The sequence below is a fragment of the Sus scrofa genome, chromosome 13 (assembly GCF_054392235.1).
Source record: "Sus scrofa isolate SSC_HxYL_T2T_F1_AM1 chromosome 13, Sscrofa_HxYL_maternal_Yorkshire_Landrace_v2.0, whole genome shotgun sequence".
Classification (NCBI taxonomy): domain Eukaryota; kingdom Metazoa; phylum Chordata; class Mammalia; order Artiodactyla; family Suidae; genus Sus; species Sus scrofa.
The window spans coordinates 36,803,193-36,825,917 of NC_139395.1; the positions used below are offsets into that span (position 1 = coordinate 36,803,193).

Consider the following 22,725-nt stretch of genomic DNA (forward strand, 5'->3'; position numbering starts at 1 on the left):
GGAAGAATTTTTTCAGTTCTTACTAACTAGCCATGTGGCCTTGGGCTAATTGCTTACCCTCTCTGGTCTAAAAATTGAGAGTGTTGGGCTACTGGCAATTTTAGTTATAACATGCAAAGAATTCCACCCACACAGCATTTGCTCCAATACATGGGTCCTTCTTAAGATCCTCCTTTGCATCTCTCTTAGGTTGGATCCATGGCATTCCTTTTGTTTTCAAAAGATGCATATATCAATATAAACAATTTCTGAGAATTTTACCAGTAAATCCAGTCAATCATGTAGTGATCATGTCTTAAATATTTATATTCTTCCTCAGTCTAGTGTATCTAAACCTCAGATAAACAGCACAGTGGAACTACTTAAGGTATTTATTTCTTCTTGGATGAACTTTGGTAACATGTATCTTTCATGGAATCCAGCCATTTCATTAAGATGTCATATTTATTGGTGCAAAATTATTCATTTCCTTTATTATTTTATATAAGCAGCCCCAGTGTTTTTCAAATGTGTCACTTCTCTGGAATATGAATGAAAACTATATATTTTGGGGAAACATTTCCTCTTAAAGTTTTTACTTGCTTGCTATTTAATTACATGTTGTACATGGAGGCTGTCTTACAAAGAAGTCAAAATCGTTTAAAAACTGCTTTCTAAAGCATCCATGAGCTCTTTGCCTGCCCTGTCTTTATAATAATGGATATTGGGCGGGGGTGTGGGGATTGTGCCTGCCCCTCAGATCAGCATCTGACAATGAGGGGGAGAGTCTGCAGGGAGACACTGAGGGATGGTGCAAATATTACAGGTGTCTTTACATTAGTCTAAAACCCATCCAACCAAAGCACAAAGATGGAGAAATGAGTTAGGTGTGCTCATCTCTCTAGAAAAAAGACGAATGGAGGAGAATGATTTTTGAAGCCTCACCTATAGGGATGGAGCTTGGTAAAGCCCTCTCTGGCCAGGTGTTTGAATGTTGTTATGACACAGGCTGGTGGAGACCTGGGGGCGGGGCGGGGCGATCACCAGAAAGAAAAAGGAAAATATGGATTTTTGCAGGCATCAAGTCAGCTGGAGACTGGTCCCAGGGTGAGATGTACTTCAGTGCACCCTTTCTCAATAAACGCACCTGCTGAGCCTCCCTGAACAGTACTGAGAAAAGCAAAACTCAGCCCAAATCAGGGTTATTGTGAATCTCTGAGCTGCGGCAGACCATTGGGATTAAAAATCCAGGTCATAGGAAACAACAGCCCAGCCTGGGAACGGTGCCCTCTTGGAATTTTACTGAGTGAGTGGCAACACCCCAGGGGTGAGATCTCGGGTGAGCTGGGGAGTGTGGGGAGGAAATATTAAACCCAGAGGTCAGACTGAAAGAGAAGCTGTCCCCGGGGAAGCCTTGGTTAAAGCAAACCGGCACCAGATGCCGCAAAGAAGGACAACGTGAGGGACAACAGGGGCACACATAGCAGTGGGCAAAAAGGGGAGCAATGAAGACTTCCTGTGATGGAAAAATTGGAAGGTGGGAAGAGGGTTCATCTGGAGGAACAGCGGTGGGAGAGAAGGTTATCGGTGTGGTCACTGGAATGCCCAAGGCCTCACTGACCCTGGGAGCAGACGAGGCTGTGTTAATATTAATGCCCTTCGTGGAGTCTCAGCCACCCCGCCTGCTGTCACAGGACCTCAGCCAGTGTCCTTGGAGTCCTCAGGGGAGGATGTCACCTGTGCTCAGTACACTGTGGCTCCTGTTCTTCCTCCAGCCATGATGTCACTCCTCACTTCCCCTCCCTGTCCCCCGGTTGCCACTGTCCCCAGGGCCCTGCCTTGCCCCTTTCTGCTGTGCTGGGGAAGGCAGGAGGCTGCTCCTCTGCTTACTCTGTTGTAAGCACCCCACACAGGCTTTTGAAACAGCTCCTTCAGCTTCCGTCCTTACCCTGTGATCCAAGGATTGGAGGACAGGGTGCAGATGCCAAGCTGCCCCTCTTTTGTCATTGCCATTATGCCTGATATCATCCCAGGTGCCCAAAATACCTGGGCACAGAACACCTCCTTTCTCCCCTTCACCCACTCCCTTCTGCCCATTTGGCCACTGGTGCAAATAGGTCCCAGCACTGGGCCAAAGCCAACCCTGGATCCCAGTTTCGATTTGGTTGGGTCACACAGCTACACTTTCAGGGTTAATCAAATGGGTATGTACTAGTCAACAGACCTTCTGATCTCTCCCGTCCTCTGCATATTTTGGTTCCACTAACCAGTTTGAGGAAGTAAGAGACTGTCTAAAGCACTGATTCTCAAACTTTAATGTGCATCGGGTCATCTGGGGACCTTGTTAAAATGCGGAATCTGATTCTGTAGGTCTGGCGTGGGGTCTGAAATTCTCCATTTCTAACAGGCTCCCCCGGGGGTACTGATGCTACTGGGTAATCAAATCCTGGATCACTCCCTCCTCCTTATCTGTTTGCTGTGCTTGAAAGCAAACCCTTTGGTAAGGAAATCATGTTCGGATTTTGTGTTACACTGCACTGGTGAGGCAGTGTTTTGTTACCTATCACACATCCCTTATTCATGTTCTGAAAATAAAGATACTGTTGGAGTTCCCATCGTGGCACAGCCGAAACGAATCTGGCTATCATCCATGAGGAAGCAGGTTTGATCCCTGGCCTCGCTCAGTGGGTTAAGGATCCGGCGTTGCCATGAGCTGTGGTGTAGGTCGCAGACACGGCTCAGATCTGGCATGGCTGTGGCTGTGGCCAGCGGCTACAGCTCCAATTTGATGCCTGGTCTGGGGACCTCCATATGCTGTGGGTGTGGCCCTAAAAGAAAAAAAAAATAAAGATACTGTTTATTACAACACCCTTTTAAGGAATTGCTTTGAAAGCACCAATTGACCAGCACTTCCGGAAGGATACTTGGGAACTTCTCCCATTATCTTTACTCTATAGCTTTGCTTCTCAAATTGTGGTCCATGGAACAGCAGCATTGGCATCACCGGGAACCTTGTTAGAGCTGCGGAATCTCAGCCCCTTCCCAACCTGGACTGACCACATTAGGATGTGCCCTTTTATGTGGTCCCAGGTAATGTGTGTGCACATTATCAGCCTTTGAGAAGCCTGCCTGTAAGACACAGAACTTCGGAAATGGGAGCCGCTGGTTTCACCACTAAATTAGCTCGGTCAATGACAGTAGGGAAAAGTTCCTGCTTCAGTCGTTGGACCTCTTTGTCTTGGGGTGACCTGAGATATCTGGGGATGGAGGAAAATCCCTTCTCAGTGGCATGGAGCATGAGGGTTCTTCAGACAAACTAACAGAGGAGGAAGCGGGAGCTGTGATGTGCTGATGAGATGGATAGCATGTGTAGGACCAGAGCGGGGTGAGCAGGAAAACTGAGGGACGGAGGATGAGAATTATTGAGGGAGTCAGAGATGAGCTTTGAAAGTGAGCAAAGACATGTAAGCTGGTTCACTTTAGAATACCCTTGTCAACAACAGAGGCTCTACACAAAATGTGTCACAATTTCAAGGTAGCTGGGACAGTACAAGTTGCTTAGGAAAGATGTTTCAGACATCTGTTGTAACAAGGACTGGCCCTCACTCAGAGACCAGGTAGGGCTCTTGTGCCAAAGTGCTGGGGGGCCTTGTGGAATTGGCATGAATAGGTCAGCAGATAAAAGACAACTCAGAACTAGGGCACTTCTGAGATGAGAGCAGGAAAACACCTTTTTAATTACTCTGTTTCTGATATCTTAGTTGATGTCCTGTTGGTAATAAAGATGATTAGGTAGTGATGACATTAATTAGAGTGTCATTAGTGATGACAAACAATAGATAGCATGGCATTTAGTTTTATTACCTTACCCTCATTAATTTCCTCAGCTTTGATCAATACATACATTGGCCAGGCTTCTGAGTTATGAAACAGTAGCATTTTTGAGGCTCAGTGAAAGGCTGCATTCCAATTTTTTATTCGTTTAGGAAGCCCTTCTTGGGATGTTTGCATAATCAAATGTAAGTTCACAAATGTTTCTCCTGCCTCAGATTTGCATATGAGCAAAATGAGTTTGTTCCCAAACAGCCCCTGGAAAAAGCCCAGGACAAATGATTACTCAGTGAAATGGAAAATGATTTTACCCAGTTCTTCTCCATCTTCCCCAGAAAATTAGAAGGGAATCGTCTCTTAACCTTGCCTGCTGAGGCTACAAGTGGTCAGTCTGGTGATACCACCAAGAAACATAGATTTATAAAAGGGAAAGTATTTTAAGTGGAGCTTTCCTGCTAGGAAGTGGGATTATATGCCACTTGATGCATTGCATTTTCCTGGCACTTTGTGTGTGTGTGTGTGTGTGTTGTTGTTGTTGTTGTTGAATTACATATTACCAGATGTTTTAAAACACCAATTTCCATTTATTTTAATACTCAGACTTTGTAAATGTTTAAAGAGTGATTATGTATTACTTATGTTCTATAGCCATTTGAGTGCATTTCTTTTTCTAGTGTATTACAGGAGCCAGGCAAGAATTCCAAAGTTCATGCTCACCATAGACATAATTTTTCTTCATGGTATATAATTAGACATATGGTTTATGGTTAAAAAGTTACTAGGAAAAGATATATTCCTGGAGTTCCTGTCGTGGCTCAGTGGAAACGAATCTGACTAGCATCCATGAGGATGCAGGTTCGATCCCTGGCCTTGATCAGTGGGTTAAGGATCCGGTGTTGCCATGAGCGGTAGTATAGGTCACAGACACAGCTCAGATCCTGAGTTGCTGTGGCTGTGGCATAGGCCAGCATCTACATCTCTATTCGACCCCTGTGAAAGAAAAGATATACTCCCTGTGTTCTGATTAAAGAAGATAAGTAAGAGATTCATTTTAGCAGTATGTTTTCATTGCTTTTTTTCCTTGATCCTAACTTAATGATGGTCAATCTAAACAAAGTAATAATAAATGATTAGAAAATAAACTGAGTAAACGTAATTTCCAGTCATTTTGGTAGCCTTTTCCGCATAATAAGGTATAGCGGTGACCATTGTGGAACTGGGTTATGTTAATTCATCTGAATTGGGCAACAGATAGGAGGCACAATTGCTGGAAAACAAACCCGTTAGAGGGGAAAAAGAGCAAAATTCCTGTGCAGTTATTGAGTTTATTGGCTCACACCAGTCAGAGAATCCTAGGATCAGTGACCAGGGAGTTGATCTCCCTTCGTTTATCTAAGAGCTGTATGCTTAGATTTGCCTGAGTGTTTCTCTTGATATCCTATCCCTAGTGTTTTTCTATTTCAGTCACTACATGAATGACAAATTCACCTTGCTGAGTCACATTCAGCATCCTGCCCTCTTTGCCCTGGTCATGTACATGGATTTGGGGGCAATCCAAAGTTATAAGAATTGGAGAGGGAAGAAAACAAACCCAGTTTGAGTGCCCACTCTAGAGCCAAGCCAACATGTTGGGTGCCTTCAACCTGAGTGAGATACTGGGTTTGGCTTCATGGAAACTGAGGCTCAAGGAGATCATGTAACGTTCCTAAGGTCACACAGCCACTTAGAGCCTGATGGATTTAAGTTAGAGTTTCTGACTCCATGTTCATGCATTCTCTAAAATGAAGCTTTCACAAAACTCTGGGGACATGCCCTTCTCTTCCCTACCTGTGTTAGCTGTTCTTGATAAACGCTGCATTGGCACTTTTCCTTGTCGTCAGTGAATGTCTGTGATCATGTTTCCTTTCACCTCACTTGTTTCATTTCACTTTCAGTTAAAGTCCATGGTGGGGTGTCCCCCTGGGTGGAAAGCAGTAACACTCAACTATTTACAAGGAGAACCAGGAAGACTGAGACTTGATTCTTGATGTTAGGGTTGGGGACCCAAATCTTGCGTGCTTACTTGACGTAATAGGACAGTGTAGGGGAGTTTGCATGATCCACAGTCTCTGCCTTTGAAGAGGCTAAGTTTAGTCCAGAGGGAGAATACCTCTGAAGGTGAAGTAATACTTAGCTGAGGTGTGCAGAAGAGTCTCAGGCAGTCCTGGTAAATGTTGGTTTCATGAATGATCAGGGCTTCAGAGGAGGAAGCTATGACTACAAACTTGCAACGTCAGGGAGGGTTTGGTGGTGGATGCTGATCTTGGATCTTACACGATGGTAAGGCTTGGATGGGTGGGAGGAGTGAAGGTGGCATGGGGTTGGGTTGGGTGGGGACCACCTTACATGTTAAGCTGAGAACTTGAGTTTGGCCCTCCAGGATGGTAATCAGGAGCCACCATAGGTTCTTGAGCAGAGGAGTGGCTGCATACATGGGCTTGATGGGTATTGGGGAGAAATCCTGTAAACATTTGTGTTTGGGGTGTTTGAGGCAAGAGCAGCAGTATTGTCAAGGGGAGATGAATTTATGTTGCTGTAGTCAATTAACAGACAAATGATGCTACAAGAGAGTCTTTTTCTGTGCCTCCTATTGGAAGCTGCAGGCTTGGTGGCTGAGGGAATTCAGATGTTTAATTTTCACTATCTTTACCCTCAATAACTATTGTTTTGTTTTGTTGGGTTTTTTGGCTGTGCCTGCAGCACACAAAAGTTCCTGGGATTGAACCTGAGCCATAGCAGTAACAACACTGGTTCCTTAACCACTAGGCCAACAGGGAACTCCTAACTATTTATTGTTGATGTAGGGGCAGAGTAGGGGTTACTATTCCTAGATCATATTAGGTTGAGCCATATGAAATTTCCACTTTGGGGTAAGTGATAGAACTACTGGCAATTTTATATGGTTCTTAATCGATCTTGTAAGTTGCTGAAGTAGACAAGTAGACGTGGGCTGACCTTTGGTTTTGGTCATGTGATCTGGGGTAGGTCCTGCGACATTGCTGCTTACAGTCAGCCTGAAAGTCCTTGGGTGCTGTTTCCTTTGGAAAAGGGACTGTTCCTAGAGACTGAGCCCAGGGTCCCAGGGGTGTGCTAGGCTCCTCCTCTCCCTAACGTTTGCCCTTCCTGCCTACAGACCAGGCATTCAGCAGCTCCTGGCTTTTTTTTCTCTTCACTTCGAAGAAGAAAAATTTGCTCTAGACCAAGAATTTTAAAGGAGGAAGGAGGGCTTAGGGAAGAGAGGATAAGATAATTGCATCTTGAGGTTGTGGTTTCCTAGGGCACCCCCCAGGATCATGATGCAGACAGAACCAGAAGTGCCATTCCTCTAGCTCCTGTTGAGGAGGATGGGGACTGAGTTCTCACTCTGGCCCCAGATTTCAGAGGCTTTAGGTGAGTTTGAGACCGCCTGGACAGTGGGCCTCACATGCACGGTGGTGATGTGACAGAGGCTGAGCTCCACTCTCCACAGCCTCTGTGTTGGGACCCTGGGATGGGGGCTGCTCTGGTGGAGCCTTTCCTGGATTCGGGCATGGAGTGTGCCCAGTGTACTCTGCTAACTGCAGGGAATGAGGACAGGTTCTGAGCTAGGGTCTGCGGAAGCTGGCTGGGCACTACCATCCGAAAGCATGCGTCCCTTCCCCCCTGACCTGACTCTGGGTACCACAGACCAAATCATCTGTCATTACACACAAACACCACAGCTCCACTGTTTGGGACCTTGGGGGTCTCATCATGATTTACCTCTGTCATCCAGGGTCACCCCTCAACATGCGACCCACAATGTCCTGTTCCACTACCATTATATGCCTCCTGACATCCCATCTTGGACCTCCTCTGGGATCCTCCTTGAATGCCCTTCCATGCTAAACTTTCCTGCATCCCTAATGTATTCACAGGATATTCCCTTGTCCTCCTGCTTCTTCCCTGAGCCTTCCTTAGAATAGAGAATTCTTTTCCCTTTACTTCGCCTGATAGATAAGTACAGAGGGGCCCTCTCTGTGAAATGCACCACGAGGAAAACAAATGAGAAGACTTAGGGAGTTCCCTGGTGGTCTAGTGGTTAGAACTCCACACTTTCACCACTACAGTCCAGGTTTAATCCCTAGTCTGGGAACTGAGATCCCACATCAAGCTGCTGCCAAAAAAAGAAGAAGGAGCAGGAGAAGGAGAAGAAGAAAAAGAAAACTTAGTCTCTTTGTGTACGTGTGTTTGAAGGTCACCTTCCTTGGCACCCTTCTGTTTCTTGAGGAAACATGAACTAGCATGACTACTGTAGACCTCTCTTCTTTCCTCTCAGCATCAACTCTCTTAGCCAGAAAATGGAAGCAGATTAAAGAGATAATGAGGAGAAAGGAATGACAGATGTCCATAAATAAGTAGTTTAACTGTAAACGTGACTGTGAAGCTCATAAATTCCTGGCATGTGGGAAGATCAGTACCGGCCACCACTTGTCATCTAATCAGACACCTGTGTCTAGATGGAAATCATCTCCGAACAGATTGTATGTTATAATTAAAAAACAAAAAACATTCTGTGTCAATATGCTGGGCCAAATTGCCCATCCTGGCACAACTGGAGTTTCTGCTACAATTCAAATGCACTTGCATTGCTATGATTGTGGCGTAGGCTGGCAGCTACAGCTCCCATTTGACCCCTAGTTTGGGAACTTCCACATGCTTTGGGTGCAGCCCTAAAAAGAAAAAAAAAAAGGCACTTAAAAATAATTATTTTCAACTTCTTTTTTAAAGGAAGCATAAATAGCAGATTCCTGCATGTAGGTAGGGCATGATAAATGGATCCTGTGGGGGTAACTTGAATAATTTGCAGCTCACCTTCATGGTTTCAGTTACAGATTTTGCTATCTTCCTGTTTTCTTTCCTGATCTGCACAGAAATTGAAATTGAATTGACAAAACTGTCTCAAGCGCAGGCAGACCTTGGAGATATTGTGAGTTCCGTTCCTGAGTACTGCAATAAAGCAAGTTACATGAATTTTTTAAAAAATTTCACAGTGCATATAAAAGTTATGTTTACACTCAACTGTAGTCTATTGAGTGTGCAATAGCATTATGTCTTAAAAAATGTGCTCAGCTTAATTAAAAAATATCCTATTGCTAAAAAAAAAGATAACCATCATCTGAGCCTTCAGTGAGTCATAGTAGTAAAATCTAAAATCCCTGATCACAGATCACCATCACAAATACAATAATGACCAAATTTGAAATGTGAGAGTTTCCAAAATGTGACATAGAGACATGACGTGAACAAATGCCTTTTGGAAAAAAGGCACCAATAGACTTGCTTGATGCAGGGTTTCCACTAACCTTCAATTTCTAAAAAACACAATATCTTCAAAGCATAACAAAGTGAAGCACAAGAAAATGAGATATGGCTGGGTTCATTTGATTCGGAATTAGAAAGTCTTGTTTTACTCATTTATTCAATTTATCAGGAAACAAAGTGATTATGAGCACATACTCGTTATTAAAGCTATGAATATGAATATACTGGTTTCTTTCTTTCGTTTTTTTTTTTTTTTTTTCCTTTTTAGGCTGCACCTGTGGCATATCGAAGTTCCTAGGCTATGTGTTGAATCAAGAGCTGCAGCTGCTGGCCTATGCCACAGCCATAGCAACACAGGATCTGAGCCACATCTTCGACCTACACCACAGCTTATGGCAGCACCAGATCCTTAACCCACTGAGTGAGGCCAGGGACTGAACCCACATGCTCATAGATACTAGTTGGGTTTATAACTTCCTGAGCCATGACAGGAACTCCCTTTTTTTCCTGTTTTTAATGACAAGAGGATAAAACATTTAGAGAAGACCATATGTCATGTTGGCCCCTGAGGTCCTATGATGCCAGGTGACACTGTGCACAGTAGAAATTTACTTTAGTAGATTATATCATGACCAAAATGAAGTGATCATACAGAAGAGATGTTAAGATCATAAGGACAGAATCAATAACTGTCAATCGCTATGCCTTTACTGTGTGTCAAGCATATATTGAAGTGAATTATATTCATTTTCTTATTTATTTTTCACAAAGATCCTGGGAAGAAGGTGTTATTATTCCAGTTTCATAAATGAAAAATATGGAACATGAGTAATTTGCCCAAGCTCACCCAAAAAGTCAGTGGTCAAACCAGGATTCAAATCCAGGTCTGTCTCAAATTCTGCAATCATGATTTCCTCACATCTTGGCTCATCCTGTGTGGGTTGAAAGTCAAGCTGAGAAAACTGTTCTTGGCAAAGATGTGGGTAAGACTTGGGTGCTTTAAAGTTTCAGAAATTTCTGACCTCTTGTTGGTATTTCCTGGGCAGCAAACCTTGGACCTTTTATCTCATGTGTAGGCCCTGGAAGATCAGTTCACTTGAGTGTAGTGCATTTAAGGTCAGGCCTCACCTAGAAGGGGCTCCCATGGTGTGGTCTATCCTGGGGGTTGCCTAGGAGACCTGGGGACCCACCTCGGGCCCAATGCTGACTCTGTCCTTCGTTCCTGGTCTCTCTTGGGGGAGACAGGAGATTAGACCTGATGTGTAAAGGCTCCATTGTTTCAAGCAGACCCTCAAAGAACACACTTCTAACCTATAACGGCATCAGTCATCTTTGGTGAAGGTTTGCTGAAGGTCACAGGCCTCTTTGAACCCATCTGACTAATTCTGTGTTGTCCTCTTTCCGCTACAGAACATCGAGGCCTATGTGAACATTCCTTAAAATACTTAAGCTCGAGAATCTCAGAGCGGAAGCTGCAGAGTGCGTGGCTGCCTACTGGCCGGGGGAGTCTGGAGAAACCATTCCTGGGGCCTCGGGGCTCCATGGTGCCCATGTTCAGCCCCCAGAGTGGCCTTCACCCTGTCCACACTGAAAGCAGCCCACTGAAGCCCAGGGTCGTGACTGTGGTCAAGCTGGGCGGGCACCCCCTGCGCAAGATCACACTGCTTCTCAACAGGCGGTCTGTGCAGACCTTTGAGCAGCTCTTGGCTGATGTCTCTGAGGCTCTGGGCTTTCCCAGATGGAAGAGTGACCGCGTGAGGAAGCTGTTCAACCTCAAGGGCAGGGAAATCAGGAGCGTGTCTGATTTCTTCCGGGAAGGGGATGCTTTCATAGCCATGGGCAAAGAACCGCTGACTCTGAAGAACATCCAAGTGGCTTTAGAGGAACTGTACCCCAACAAAGCCCGGGCCCTGTCCTCCTTGACCCAGCACAGCCAGGTCCCCTCTCCAAGGCTGAGAAGCAGGCTTTACAGCAAGGCTCTGAAAGGGGGTCACCACTGCGGGGAGACTGAGACCAGCAAGAGCTGCCGTGAAGCAACAAGGTCCCAGGCCACCATCAGACCTCAGGGGAAGACCCCCGTGGAGGACAGGGCGAAGGTCCAGAAGAAATGGGTGAGGGGGAAGTGGGAGCCTGAACCCAGCAACAAGGTGCCCAGGGATGCCACTCTGGAGAGGCATGCCAGCGGAGAGAAGCACCTGGGGGTGGAGATCGAAAAGACGTCAGGGGAGATTGTCAGGTGCGAGCAGTGTAAGCGAGAGCGAGAGCTCCAGCAGAGCCAGCAGAGGGAGCGACTCTCCCTGGGCGCCAGCGAGCTGGACCTGGGCAGGTGCCCCCGATATGAGGTGGAGAGGCTGGTGAGAACCAGGAGCTGCAGGAGGTCCCCTGAGGAGAAGCCCCAGGGTGGGGAGGAAGGCTGGAGGGAAGGCCACAGAAGCAGTCCTGGGTGCCCGGCCCAGGAGTCCAGGAGACCCAGCAAAAGCGCCGACAGGAAAGAGGACCGAGATCCTGGAGGCCAAGAAGGTCATCCCTCCGCCTCAGCCAAGACCAAGAGGGACGCGGGGGAGGTTCAGCCCGGCGGAGAGGAGAAGGACGGCAGGAATGCAGGCAGGAGCAAGCAGGGAGGCTGGCTCTTCAGGGAGCGTCATGCCAACCTCGACCCGGAGAAGCTCTCCAGGACCCGAGGGGACGAACAGGAGGCGGAGAAGGAGAAAAAGCCAGGCGTGTCCGGAGGGAGGAAGACGGCCCCCCGAGACGAGCCTCCGGCCAGTGTAGAGAAGGAGCCCAAGACGAAGCCGGAGGAGAGCAAGACGGAGCGGTCGCTGGGCAGGAGGCGGCGGCCGGCGGGCATCCTGGCGACAGACGTGAGGAAGGAGTACGAGACCGGCCGCGTGATCGGGGACGGGAACTTCGCAGTAGTGAAGGAGTGCCGGCACCGCGGAACCCGGCAGCCCTACGCTATGAAAATCATCGATAAGTCCAAGCTCAAGGGCAAAGAGGACATGGTGGACAGCGAGATCCTGATCATCCAGAGCCTCTCTCATCCCAACATCGTGAAACTGCACGAAGTGTACGAAACGGAAACGGAGATCTACCTGATCATGGAGTACGTGCAGGGAGGCGACCTCTTCGATGCCATCATAGAAAGTGTGAAGTTCCCGGAGCGCGACGCCGCCCTCATGCTCATGGACCTGTGCAAGGCACTCGTCCACATGCACGACAAGAGCATTGTCCACCGGGATCTCAAGCCGGAAAACCTGCTGGTAAGCCCTGATCTGGCTGCAGTGGGAGGGGGCGGTTATAAAATGTGGGATTCAGGCCATACTAATTGCCTCCTACTCTGTTATCCTCACCCGCTAGAACTTTACCTTTATAGTCTTCTTTAGTATGCTCTTCTGGTATTTAAAACTTCTGTTAGAGTTCATAATTTGTGGAGATAAACGGGGCTTGACTAAATTATTGAAAAAGAAACCTTCCAATTTATTATTTTTTGTTATTATTAAAGTGTAGTTGATTTATTTTGTTTCATCAAGTTCTCCAATTTAAACAAAACAGAAAAATGTTTTCTTTGTCCCTGAGAGGAAAATAGTTCACCTTGACAATGACTAGGTGGACTTCATTTCTTGGACAATTGCTCGTCCTTTGGGCTAGGTGCTAGGGGTGTCTGTGGTAGCAGCTTGCCCTGCAGCATTTAGTCCACCCTCCTACTGAAAGCCCCCTGGCCCTTTTGAAGAGGAGGTCTTGCCGTAGGAATTCAGAAGGCTCAGTACTGAACAGACCCATTTGTGGAGTGGTAAGAGGCTGGCTCTGGAGTCAGATAAAAAAAAGCCCTGGCTTTCTTGGTTGCTTGCTCTTGTATCAGTCCTTTGTTTCTCTGGGACTCTGTCCCCTCATTTATGAAAGAGAAATAGTAATAGTACCTATCTTGGGAGGTTGAGGGAGGATTGAGCACAGGAAAGAGAAAAGCAGCCCAAGACCACCAGGACCTGGCACTCACAGCCTAGCTGTTCTGTTGTTGGAGGTAAACAGTCACCCAAAACACCAACATTTGTAAGGCCTAACACTTCAGACTGTTCTAGGACCATGATGGATCTAGACAAAGGCAAGACCTTTTCATAATCTTATGCCCAAATCCAGATAAGAACAAGGTTGTCCAAATCACAAATGGGCCCACATATTCCCTTTGGGTGCTGTTGTGATTCACTGCCCCACCTTTGAGATAAGAATTATCAGGAGTTCCTGTCGTGGCTCAGTGGTTAATGAACCCAACTAGCATCCATGAGGACGCAGGTTCTATCCCTGGCCTCGCTCATTGGGTTAAGGATCTGGCGTTGCTGTGAGCTGTGGTGTAGGTTGCAGACACGGCTCAGATTTCTGGTTGCCATGGCTCTGGCATAGGCCGGCGGCTATAGCTCTGATTCAACCCTAGCCTGGGAACTTCCACATGCTGCTGGTGCGGCCCTTAAAGACAAAACAAAGAATTTTCAAGATGTCGTATCATGGAATTACCATCACTTCCTGACAGTATCCAGTTCAGAGCAAAATTCTGCTTTCTTGAACTGTCTCCCAAATCACTTAGCATGGCCAGATCTCGTGACAAGTTCATTGACATCCTCTTGCTTAGATGCCTGGATCCCAAAGGTGTGCCCTCTCCCTTGTAGCAAATCCATCAACCCAACGTGTTCCTGAACTACAAGTGTGTTCCTGATGGTCTTTACTAGGTCAGCACACTTCACATGCTCACTCTCTGGCATGTTTATCCTGCTTTCTTATTTGTTGCCCTGATCATCACCTGATACATTCCATATTTATTCTTTTGTTTTCTTTTTCCTCCTTTGGAAAATTTTGTGACAACAAGAATGTTGTTTTATTCAGACTGTACCTGGGCTGGGGGGAAGGGTGGCTGTGCCTGTGTCATGCAGAAGTTCCTGGGCCAGGGATCCAGTCTGAGCCACAGCAGTGTCAATGCCAAATCCTTAACTCCTAGGCCACCAGGGAACTCTCAGATTGTACCCTGAAACCTACATCAGTCTGTCACATGGTGGATATTCAATAGATATCAGTTGGATGAATGAATGAATACAAACCCTAGTGGGCTGCCTGGGGAAATAGCAAGCATTCTATCAATGGCAGCTACTGTCATTATTATTATCTAGAGACAAGTCTGACCTTAAGGTGGATGTCGTGAGGAAGCATCCAAAGGAAGATTGATACAGATAAAGCTGTAGGAAATGGAGCCCCAGTTTTTTTTTTTGAGCAAGAAATTAGTCTGTTTCCTTTAAATTCATGGATGTAGACCCAGCCTGAAAACACTATCCCAGTACATTTGTCTGCCTATTAACTGTTACCATAAGCAGAATGAAACTCTGAGCAAGTTAAGCTCATTATCTGGTGCAATGAGGTCTATGCTGACTACTAAGTTAAGCAACCTTGTTTTTGCCTGAATTCATAGGAATGCAGAACATTCATTGCCTGAGGGGTCCGAATGACCATCACATGACTCTCCCCTTGAAGAATTTCTTTTTTTTTTTTTTGCTTTTTAGGCCCACACCCTTGGCATATGGAGGTTCCTAGGCTAGGGGTCTAAACAGAGCTACAGCTGCAGGTCTGCACCACAGTCACGGCAACACAGGATCCAAGCCACATCTCTAACCTATACCACAGCTCACAGCAATGCCAGATCCTTAACCCAGTGAGCGAGGCCAGGGATCGAACCTGCAACCTCATGGTTCCTAGTCAGATTCGTTTCCCCTTAGCCACAACGGGAACTCCAAGAATTTCATTTTTACATTTGCTGAGTGTCCTCATTCTTTCTTCATTTGCTGTCAGTTTCTGTCTTTTGGGTCTGAGCCCAAGTCTTCCCCATGTGTGATGTGCTAGATGCTGTTTATGACGGCCACTTTCGAATTGCAGCAAGGCCATGTTCTTCACGGATCCTCTGATACTTTCCCCACATTGTCTAAGCAGGAGGGGTTCTGATCAGAGGCCTGGGTGGGATCCACGAGCTGAGCATTTGGAGCATGTGCCTAATAAAGCATTAGTACCGTTATACAAGGCCTCGAGGATGTGGAGTGAGATCATTTACTCTGTGGGAGCGTATTCTTTTGGGGACAGTCATCTGAGCTTGCATTTTCTCAACAAGGTCCTGGAACCAGTCTGTCGGGCTGGCCTGTCTCTAGGGTGTTAGAGACTCTCACTTTATTAAGGGGCTGACTTGTGAGCAGTCTTCTTCAAATGAAGAAAGCCAGCACTTTTATTAGATTGCACAGAGAGTTTTGCTTCCGGAAATAAAAAAATTGCAAGGAAAATGTTAGTATGGACAAGCTAACTGCCTCTAAGAAGTCATTTAGCAACGCTTCATGGATGTAAATGTCAGCTCATGTATGTTTTAGTGCCCGTAAAGGCAGTGAAGTACATGCGTATATGTGTTCTTAGTGAGAGAGGGAGTAAAAACTGCAGAGTAGCTGTAATTTTTCAGTCTAATACATGAGTTGTTGTTGTTGTTGTTTTTTGGCCATATCCACAGCATTTGGAAGATCCCAGGCCAGGGATCGAACCATGCCACAGCCTTTACCCAGAGCTACAGCAGTAACAACACCGGATGCTTAAGCTGCTGAGCCACCAGGGAAATCCATGAGTTGTTAATTGTTGTTAACTGTCCCTGATATTTAGATCTTTCTTTCTGATATTAAAGAGCACCCACTTTTTGTTTTTTTAAATAAGAAACCTTTTTTTCCCGTGGTGGTCTGGCTCCTTCAGAAGCCATGAAAAGCTGCAGATCTGAGCCATCTTTGGTAGAACAGGGTGATATCTTTTCTGTCCTGTGGATAACCTGTCAGCTTGCATTTATCAGAATGGATGGGTCTGTCACATTTATAAACCGTGTTTATCCTTCTTCTGGGTGAGTAAAGTTCAGCATATTGTTATGTCAGAGTTGAAATGCTGCCTCACGTCAGCGCTTTGTAATTTTCCAGACAGGGCTCTGAAAAGTGTTGGATTTGACAATGGGCTCATTGTCTGGGTGCAGAAAAGGTCTCGTTTCTCAATTTGCTGATACGGTAATTACATGACAAACTTGGTTGGTCTTCTGAGAGTTAATATTGGTAAATATCACAGGGTGACTACTGTCCACCAAGTAGTACTTACGCTTCAGTTGCCTTTGATTTGACTTTCTGCACTTGTGTTGAGCTTTGTCTTATCAAAGTAATTTTTTCTCTCTTTAGTGGATGGCTGTTGTCTGTATTAAGACCTGTCTTCGCTAAACTTAGGAGAATGATGGTGTTAAAAAGAACTTTTGATTACATGGCAGATTGGAACCATGGCTGCTTTTAGAGACTTCCAGAATGTGCTAAGAGCTGTTAATGGATATAGCAAGCTTATCATGTTTCGATCAACAGAAATATTTATATCTGATCATTGGGCCCTAGAGTAAAATTTCAGGCCTATATTAATACTGAGCTTATCTATTTCTACTGATCAGATTTCCTCTTAAGATGCTAGTGCCTCTCTTCCCTTAAGGCCATTTAGACTCCTGAAATCTTTCAGAAGAAGTTTTAATTATGAGAATTTCCAGCTTGCAGAAATGTCCGTCTTAATTGCTTCTTCTGCCAGGCCGTGCTCCTTTGCTGGGGTTGGAATGTGCTGTGTGGTGTCCCCTGGGCCCAGGGAGGAGGTGAACAGGAGCGAGAGGCGATGATGACTAGCTTGGCCCACACAGGACAGAGCAGGGACAGGCAGGTCATGTATGGCCAGCAGCTGAGATGTTGCACCCAGCAAAGAAAGCTGCGTGAGTGATGTGGGGGTGGAGAATGAAGGAAAGTCAGACATGAGCCAGGTCCTCTGAGAAAATTTGTCCTGCCACGGGGAAGAGAAGGAACAAGGCCCTGCTCTGGAAACAAGTGTGAAAGGAATGAGGTGGGTGGGTAGGAGCTACAGCTCTGGAGTGCGGGGTCAGAGGCCCTTGGAATCCAGGAGAAATGGTGGTGGGGCTTGTGGGGACAGGTCTCAGTTTGGTCAAGGACAAAGGTCATACCCTCTCTCTGGCTTCTTGTTGGTTCCAAGAAGGAACAGACTTTTCTTTTCTTTCTTCCTTTTTTTTTTTTTTTCCCTGCTTTTTAGGGCTGCACCTGCAGCATATGGAAGTTCCCAGGCTAGGGGTCAAATCAGAGCTGCAGGTGCCAGCCTACACCACAGCCACAGCAATGCCAGATCCAAGCTGAGTCTGCGACCTACAGCATAGCTCACGGCAAGGCCAGATCCCTGACCCCACTGATTAAGCCCAGGGATTGAACACACATCCACATGGATACAGGTAGGATTCCTTTCTGCTGTGCCACAATGGGAATTCCCCAGGAACAGACTTTTCTTGATATTTAACTGTGAAATGTGACGAGACCAGGGCAGTGACCTATGTCCCTTAAGATGGCAAGGAGAATCTGAAAAGATAAAAAGTGGCCAGCCATGCTCCTTGAGTGTTCTCTCTACAAAATAAACCTGTCCAGTTATTTTATTCATCTTCATTCCCAAGTTCTTTTTCCACTTCTCCTGAGATGCAAGAGGATGCCTGGTTCTTGCTCTTTTGGTCACTGGGTCTGTAATGCATAATTCTTCCTGACCAGTATGACTTCTCTCTTGCCAGCTCCAATTTCTTTTTTTAATTTAAAAAATTTTTTTATTTATTTAAAAATTTTTTGTTGTAATATAGTTGCTTTACAATGTTGTGTTAGCCTCAGGTATACAGCAAAGTGGTTCAGTTATACATATACACGTATTTGTTCCTTTTCAGATTCTTTCCCATGTAGGTGATTACAGAATACCGAATAGAGTTCCCTGTGCTCTGCAGTAGGTCCTTGTTGGTTATCGATTTTTTATATGGTAGTGTGTATATGTTAATCCCAAACTCCTAATTTATTCCTGCCAGCTCCAAATTCAGTCTTCTTTCCTCTTAGCTTCCATGGCAGAGGTGCCCATGTCCTTTCATTAATGGTCCAAATATTCATGAATATACTTATACACCAACCACATTCATTAAAAATTTAATGACAACTCTGAAGTATATCTTGTGAAGGTATGCATGATGAAATCAAGAAATGTGGATTTCAGAAAGTCCACATAAAATCACTAAAGAAAAACTGTGATACAGGCCATGACGTCATTGGCCAATATTGATCATGTAGGCAAGAAGACAGGTTAATAAGAAGCAGAATTTATCTCAAGAATCTCTGGGTGAATTCTGCCAGGAAGTATCACGGTTATGACTTGAGGTTTCTATCAGCAGGAGTGGCTCTTAAGTATCTATATTTGCAGTTTCCAGGAAAATAAAAAGTATCCATGGGCTCAGTGAACCCATATATGTGTAGGTTTGACTGCATAGCTAGAAGTTTCAGGAAATTTCTTACATATTCAATTTCATTTCTAGTGATCAGTCTGTTCAATTGATCTATTTCCTCTTGATTCAGTTTTGACGAGCTGTATGTCTCTAGAAAGCTGTCCATTTCCTCTAGGTTGTCTAATTTGTTAGCATATAATTGTTCATAGTATTCTCTTATGGTTTTTTATATTTTTGCAGTATGCATTGAGATTTCTTCTTTTTCATTTCTTATTTTGTTTGAGGTCTTTCTCTCCTCTTCTTGGTGAGTCTGGCCAGAGGTTTCTCAATTTTGATTACCCTTTCAAAGAACCACCTCTTGGTTTTATTGATTTTTTTCTATTGTTTTTTGAATCTCTATTTTATCAATTTCCTCTCTGATTTTTTTTTTTTTTTTTTTTTTTTGCTATTTCTTTGGGCCGCTCTGGCGGCATATGGAGGTTCCCAGGCTAGGGGTCCAATCGGAACTGTAGCCACTGGCCTACGCCAGAGCCACAGCAACGCGGGATCCGAGCCGCGTCTGCAACCTACACCACAGCTCACGGCAACGCCGGATCGTTAACCCACTGAGCAAGGGCAGGGACCGAACCCGCAACCTCATGGTTCCTAGTCGGATTCGTTAACCACTGCGCCACGACGGGAACTCCTCCTCTCTGATTTTTATGATTTCTTTCTACTGACTTTAGGTTTTATCTTTTTTCCTAATTCTTTTAGATGTTAGGTTAAGTTGTCGATTTGAGATTTTTCTTCTTTTTTGAGCAAGGCGTATATTGCTATGAACTTCTCTCTAAGCACTGCTTTTGCGGGCATCCCATAGATTTTGAATAGTTGTGTTTTCATTATCATTTCTCTTGAGGTTTTTTGTTTTTTGTGGGTTTTTTTTTCTTTTTTGTCTTTTTTGTCTTTTCGGGGCTGTACCCGTGGCATATGGAGGTTCCCAGGCTAGGGGTCTAATTGGAGCTGTAGCCGCCAGCCTACGCCACAGCCACGCAACTAGGGATCCGAGCCACGTCTGTGACCTATACCACAGCTCACGGCAACACCGGATCCTTAACCCACAGAGCAAGGCCAGAGACTGAACCTGTGTCTTCATGGATACCAGTCGGATTAGTTAACCGCTGAGCCACGATGGGAACTCCTCGAGGTACTTTTTAATTTCCCTTTTGATTTCCTCGTTGACTCATTGGTTTTTTTAGTAACATGCTGTTTAGTCTCCATGTGGTCAGTTTATTCTCATTTCTTTTCCTGTGGTTGTTTTCTAGTTTCATGCCATTGTGGTCAGAGAAGATACTTGAAATTATTCCTCTACTCTTAAATTTGTTGAGGTTAGTTTTGTTCCCCAGTATGTGGTCAGTCCTTGAGAGTGTTCCATGTGCACTTGAAAAGAATGTATATTCTAATTTTTTTGGCTATCATGTCCTGAAAATATCCATTAAGTCTAACTTCTCTATTGTGTCATTTAGGAATTCTGTTGCCTTATTGATTTTCTGTCTAGAGGATCTGTCCATTGATGTGAGTGGGGTATTAAAATCTCCTACTATTATTATATTCCCATCAATTCTCTTTTATGTCTATTAGTATTTATTGTATGTGTTTGAGTGATCCTATGTTAGGGGCATATATATTGACAAGTGTAATATCCTCTTCTTGAATGGCTCCTTTTTTCATTAAATAGTTTCCTTCCTTTGTCCTTCTTTATGGCCTTCATGTTAAAGTGTATTTTGTCTGATATGAGTATTGCAACTCCTGCTTTTCTGTCTTTTCCATTCACATGAAATATCGTTTTCCAGCCCCTCATTTTCAATTTATATATGTCCTTTGCCCTAAGGTGAGTCTCTTGTAGGCAGCATGTTGTACGCTCTTGTTTTTTTATCCAGTCTGCCCTTCTATGTCTTTTCATTGGAGCATTCAGTCCACTGACATTTAAGGTAATTATTGATAAATATGGATTTATTGCCATTTTAAACCTTGTTTTCCAGTTGATTCCATGTTTCTCCTTTGTTCTTTTCTTTTTTTGGTTGGATGATTTCCTTTTATTTTATGCTGTGTCCTCTTCTTTTTGGTGTTTGCGAATGTATTCTTTGGTTGTGATTTGTGGTTGCCTTGTTTTTCAAGTATGTTAATCCCTTCCTTTATCTGCTTTCTTTAGCTGATAGTCATATAGGCTCAAACACATTCTAAAAAAAAAAAAAAAGTCTGGATTTTATTACTTTCCTTCCCCACATTTTTATTTATTTATTTATTTTGCTTTTTAGGGCCACACCTATGGCATGTGGAAGTTCCCAGGCTAGGGGTCAAATTGGAGTTACAGGGGCCTTCTACACCACAGCCACAGCAACGGAGGATCTTCTCTGCATCTCCACCCTACACCACAGCTCATGGCAAGGCTGGATCTCTGACTCATTGAGTGAGGCCAGGGATCAAACCCTCATCCTCATGGACACTGGTAGGATTTGTTTCCACTGTACCACAGTGGGAACTCCAACGTATGTTATAATTTCGATATCTTTTTTAACATCGTCCTGTTTATCCTTTTGCTGTTCCTTGTGTTTATCGTTGCTTTTATAATAGGTTTTTTTTTAATTTTAGATCTGTATATTGGCTTATTTAAATGATTACTTTCCAATTATGATTTCCTCCGTTATATTTATTCTTCTTTTTATTCAGAGGAGCCCTTTCAGTATTTCTTTTAGAATGGGCTTAATATTGCTGTACTCTTTTAATTTTTGTTTGTTGGAGAAATTCCTTATTTCTCCTTATATTTTAAATGATATTCTTGCTGGGTAGAGTATTCTAGGCTGCAAAACTTCTCCTTTTATTTATTTATTTGTTTGTTTGTTTGTTTATATATTTGCTTTTTAGGGCCACACTCACAGCATATGGAAGTTCCCAGGCTAGGAGTCGAATCAGAGCTACAGCTGCTGGCCTATGCCAAGCCATAGCAACACAGGATCCAATCCTCATCTGTGACCTACACCACAGCTCACAGCAACACCAGATTCCCAACCCACTGAGTGAGGCCAGGGTTGGAACCTGCATCCTCATGGATACTAGTCAGATTTGTTTCTGCTGTGCTACAATGGGAACTCCCAATTTTTCCCTTTTAGAACTTTGAATATGTTTTGCCACTCTCTTCTAGCCTGTAGTGTTTCTGTAGAGAAATCAGCTGGTAGCCTTATGGGGGTTCCCTTATAATTAACTCTTTTTCTTTTGCTGCCCTTAGAATCCTCTCCTTAACTTTTGCCATTTTTATTGTAATATGCCTTGGTGTGGGCCTGTTTGGGTTCAATTTGTTTGGGGCCCTCTGTTCTTCCTGTGTCTTGATATCTGTTTCCTTTATTTATTTTATTTATTTATTTATTTTATTATTTATTTAATTATTTTTGCTTTTTAGTGCTGCACTTGGGGCATATGGAGGTTCCCAGGCTAGGGGTCTAATCTGAGTTACAGCTGCTGGCCTATAGCACAGCAACACCTGATCCGAGCCATGTCTGCAACCTACACCACAGTTCCCAGCAACACTAGATCCTTAACCCACTGAGCAATGCCAGGGATGGAACCTGCAACCTCATGGTTCCTAGTTGGATTTGTTTCCACTGCCCCACAACGGGAACTCTGATATCTCTTTCCTTTAGATTGGGGAAGTTTTCAGGCATAATTTCTTTAAATATATCTTCAATCCCCTTTTCTTTTTCTTCTCCTTCGGGAATCCCTATTATGTGTAGATTGGCTCACTTTATATTATCCCATGGATCTCTTATATTGTTTTATTCTTTTTTAATTTAGTTTTCTGTCTGCTGTCCTGATTGTGTTATTTCTATTATTCCATCTTCCAAGTCACTAGTTCATTCCTCTGCATTATTCATTCTGTTCTTCAATGCCTTTAACTCAGCTTGTGTCTCTGCAAATGAATTTTCTAATTTTTCTTGGCTCCACCATATAGTTTCTAGTTTCTTTCTAAAGTAATCAGCAGGAGTTCTCATCATAGCTCAGCAGAAAGAAATCTGACTAGCATCCATCAGGATGCAGGTTATATCCCTGGTCTCACTCAGTGGGTTAAGGCTCCAGCATTGCCATGAGCTGTGATGTAGATTGCAGATTCGGCTTGAATCTGGCATTGCTGTGGCTGTGGCATAGGCCAGCGGCCACAGCTCCGATTTGATCTCTAGCTTGGGAACCTCCATGTGCCATGGGTGCCACCTTAAAAAGACGAAACAAAACAGAAAAAT

The 22,725-nt window shown here is 44.5% G+C and overlaps 1 protein-coding gene across 2 annotated transcripts in view; it reads left to right on the plus strand.

Moving 5' to 3' along the window:
- DCLK3 (doublecortin like kinase 3) overlaps positions 1-22,725 on the plus strand; it is a 54,536-nt gene that overhangs the window by 10,979 nt on the left and 20,832 nt on the right. For both annotated transcript variants that reach the window (XR_014822713.1, XM_005652393.4), the window contains exon 2: positions 10,543-12,392. Coding sequence is in view for 1 of the 2 variants with exons in the window: in XM_005652393.4 (XP_005652450.2) it covers positions 10,543-12,392 (1,850 nt within the window). In the remaining variant the exon portion in view is untranslated. The remainder of the gene's footprint in view (positions 1-10,542; positions 12,393-22,725) is intronic.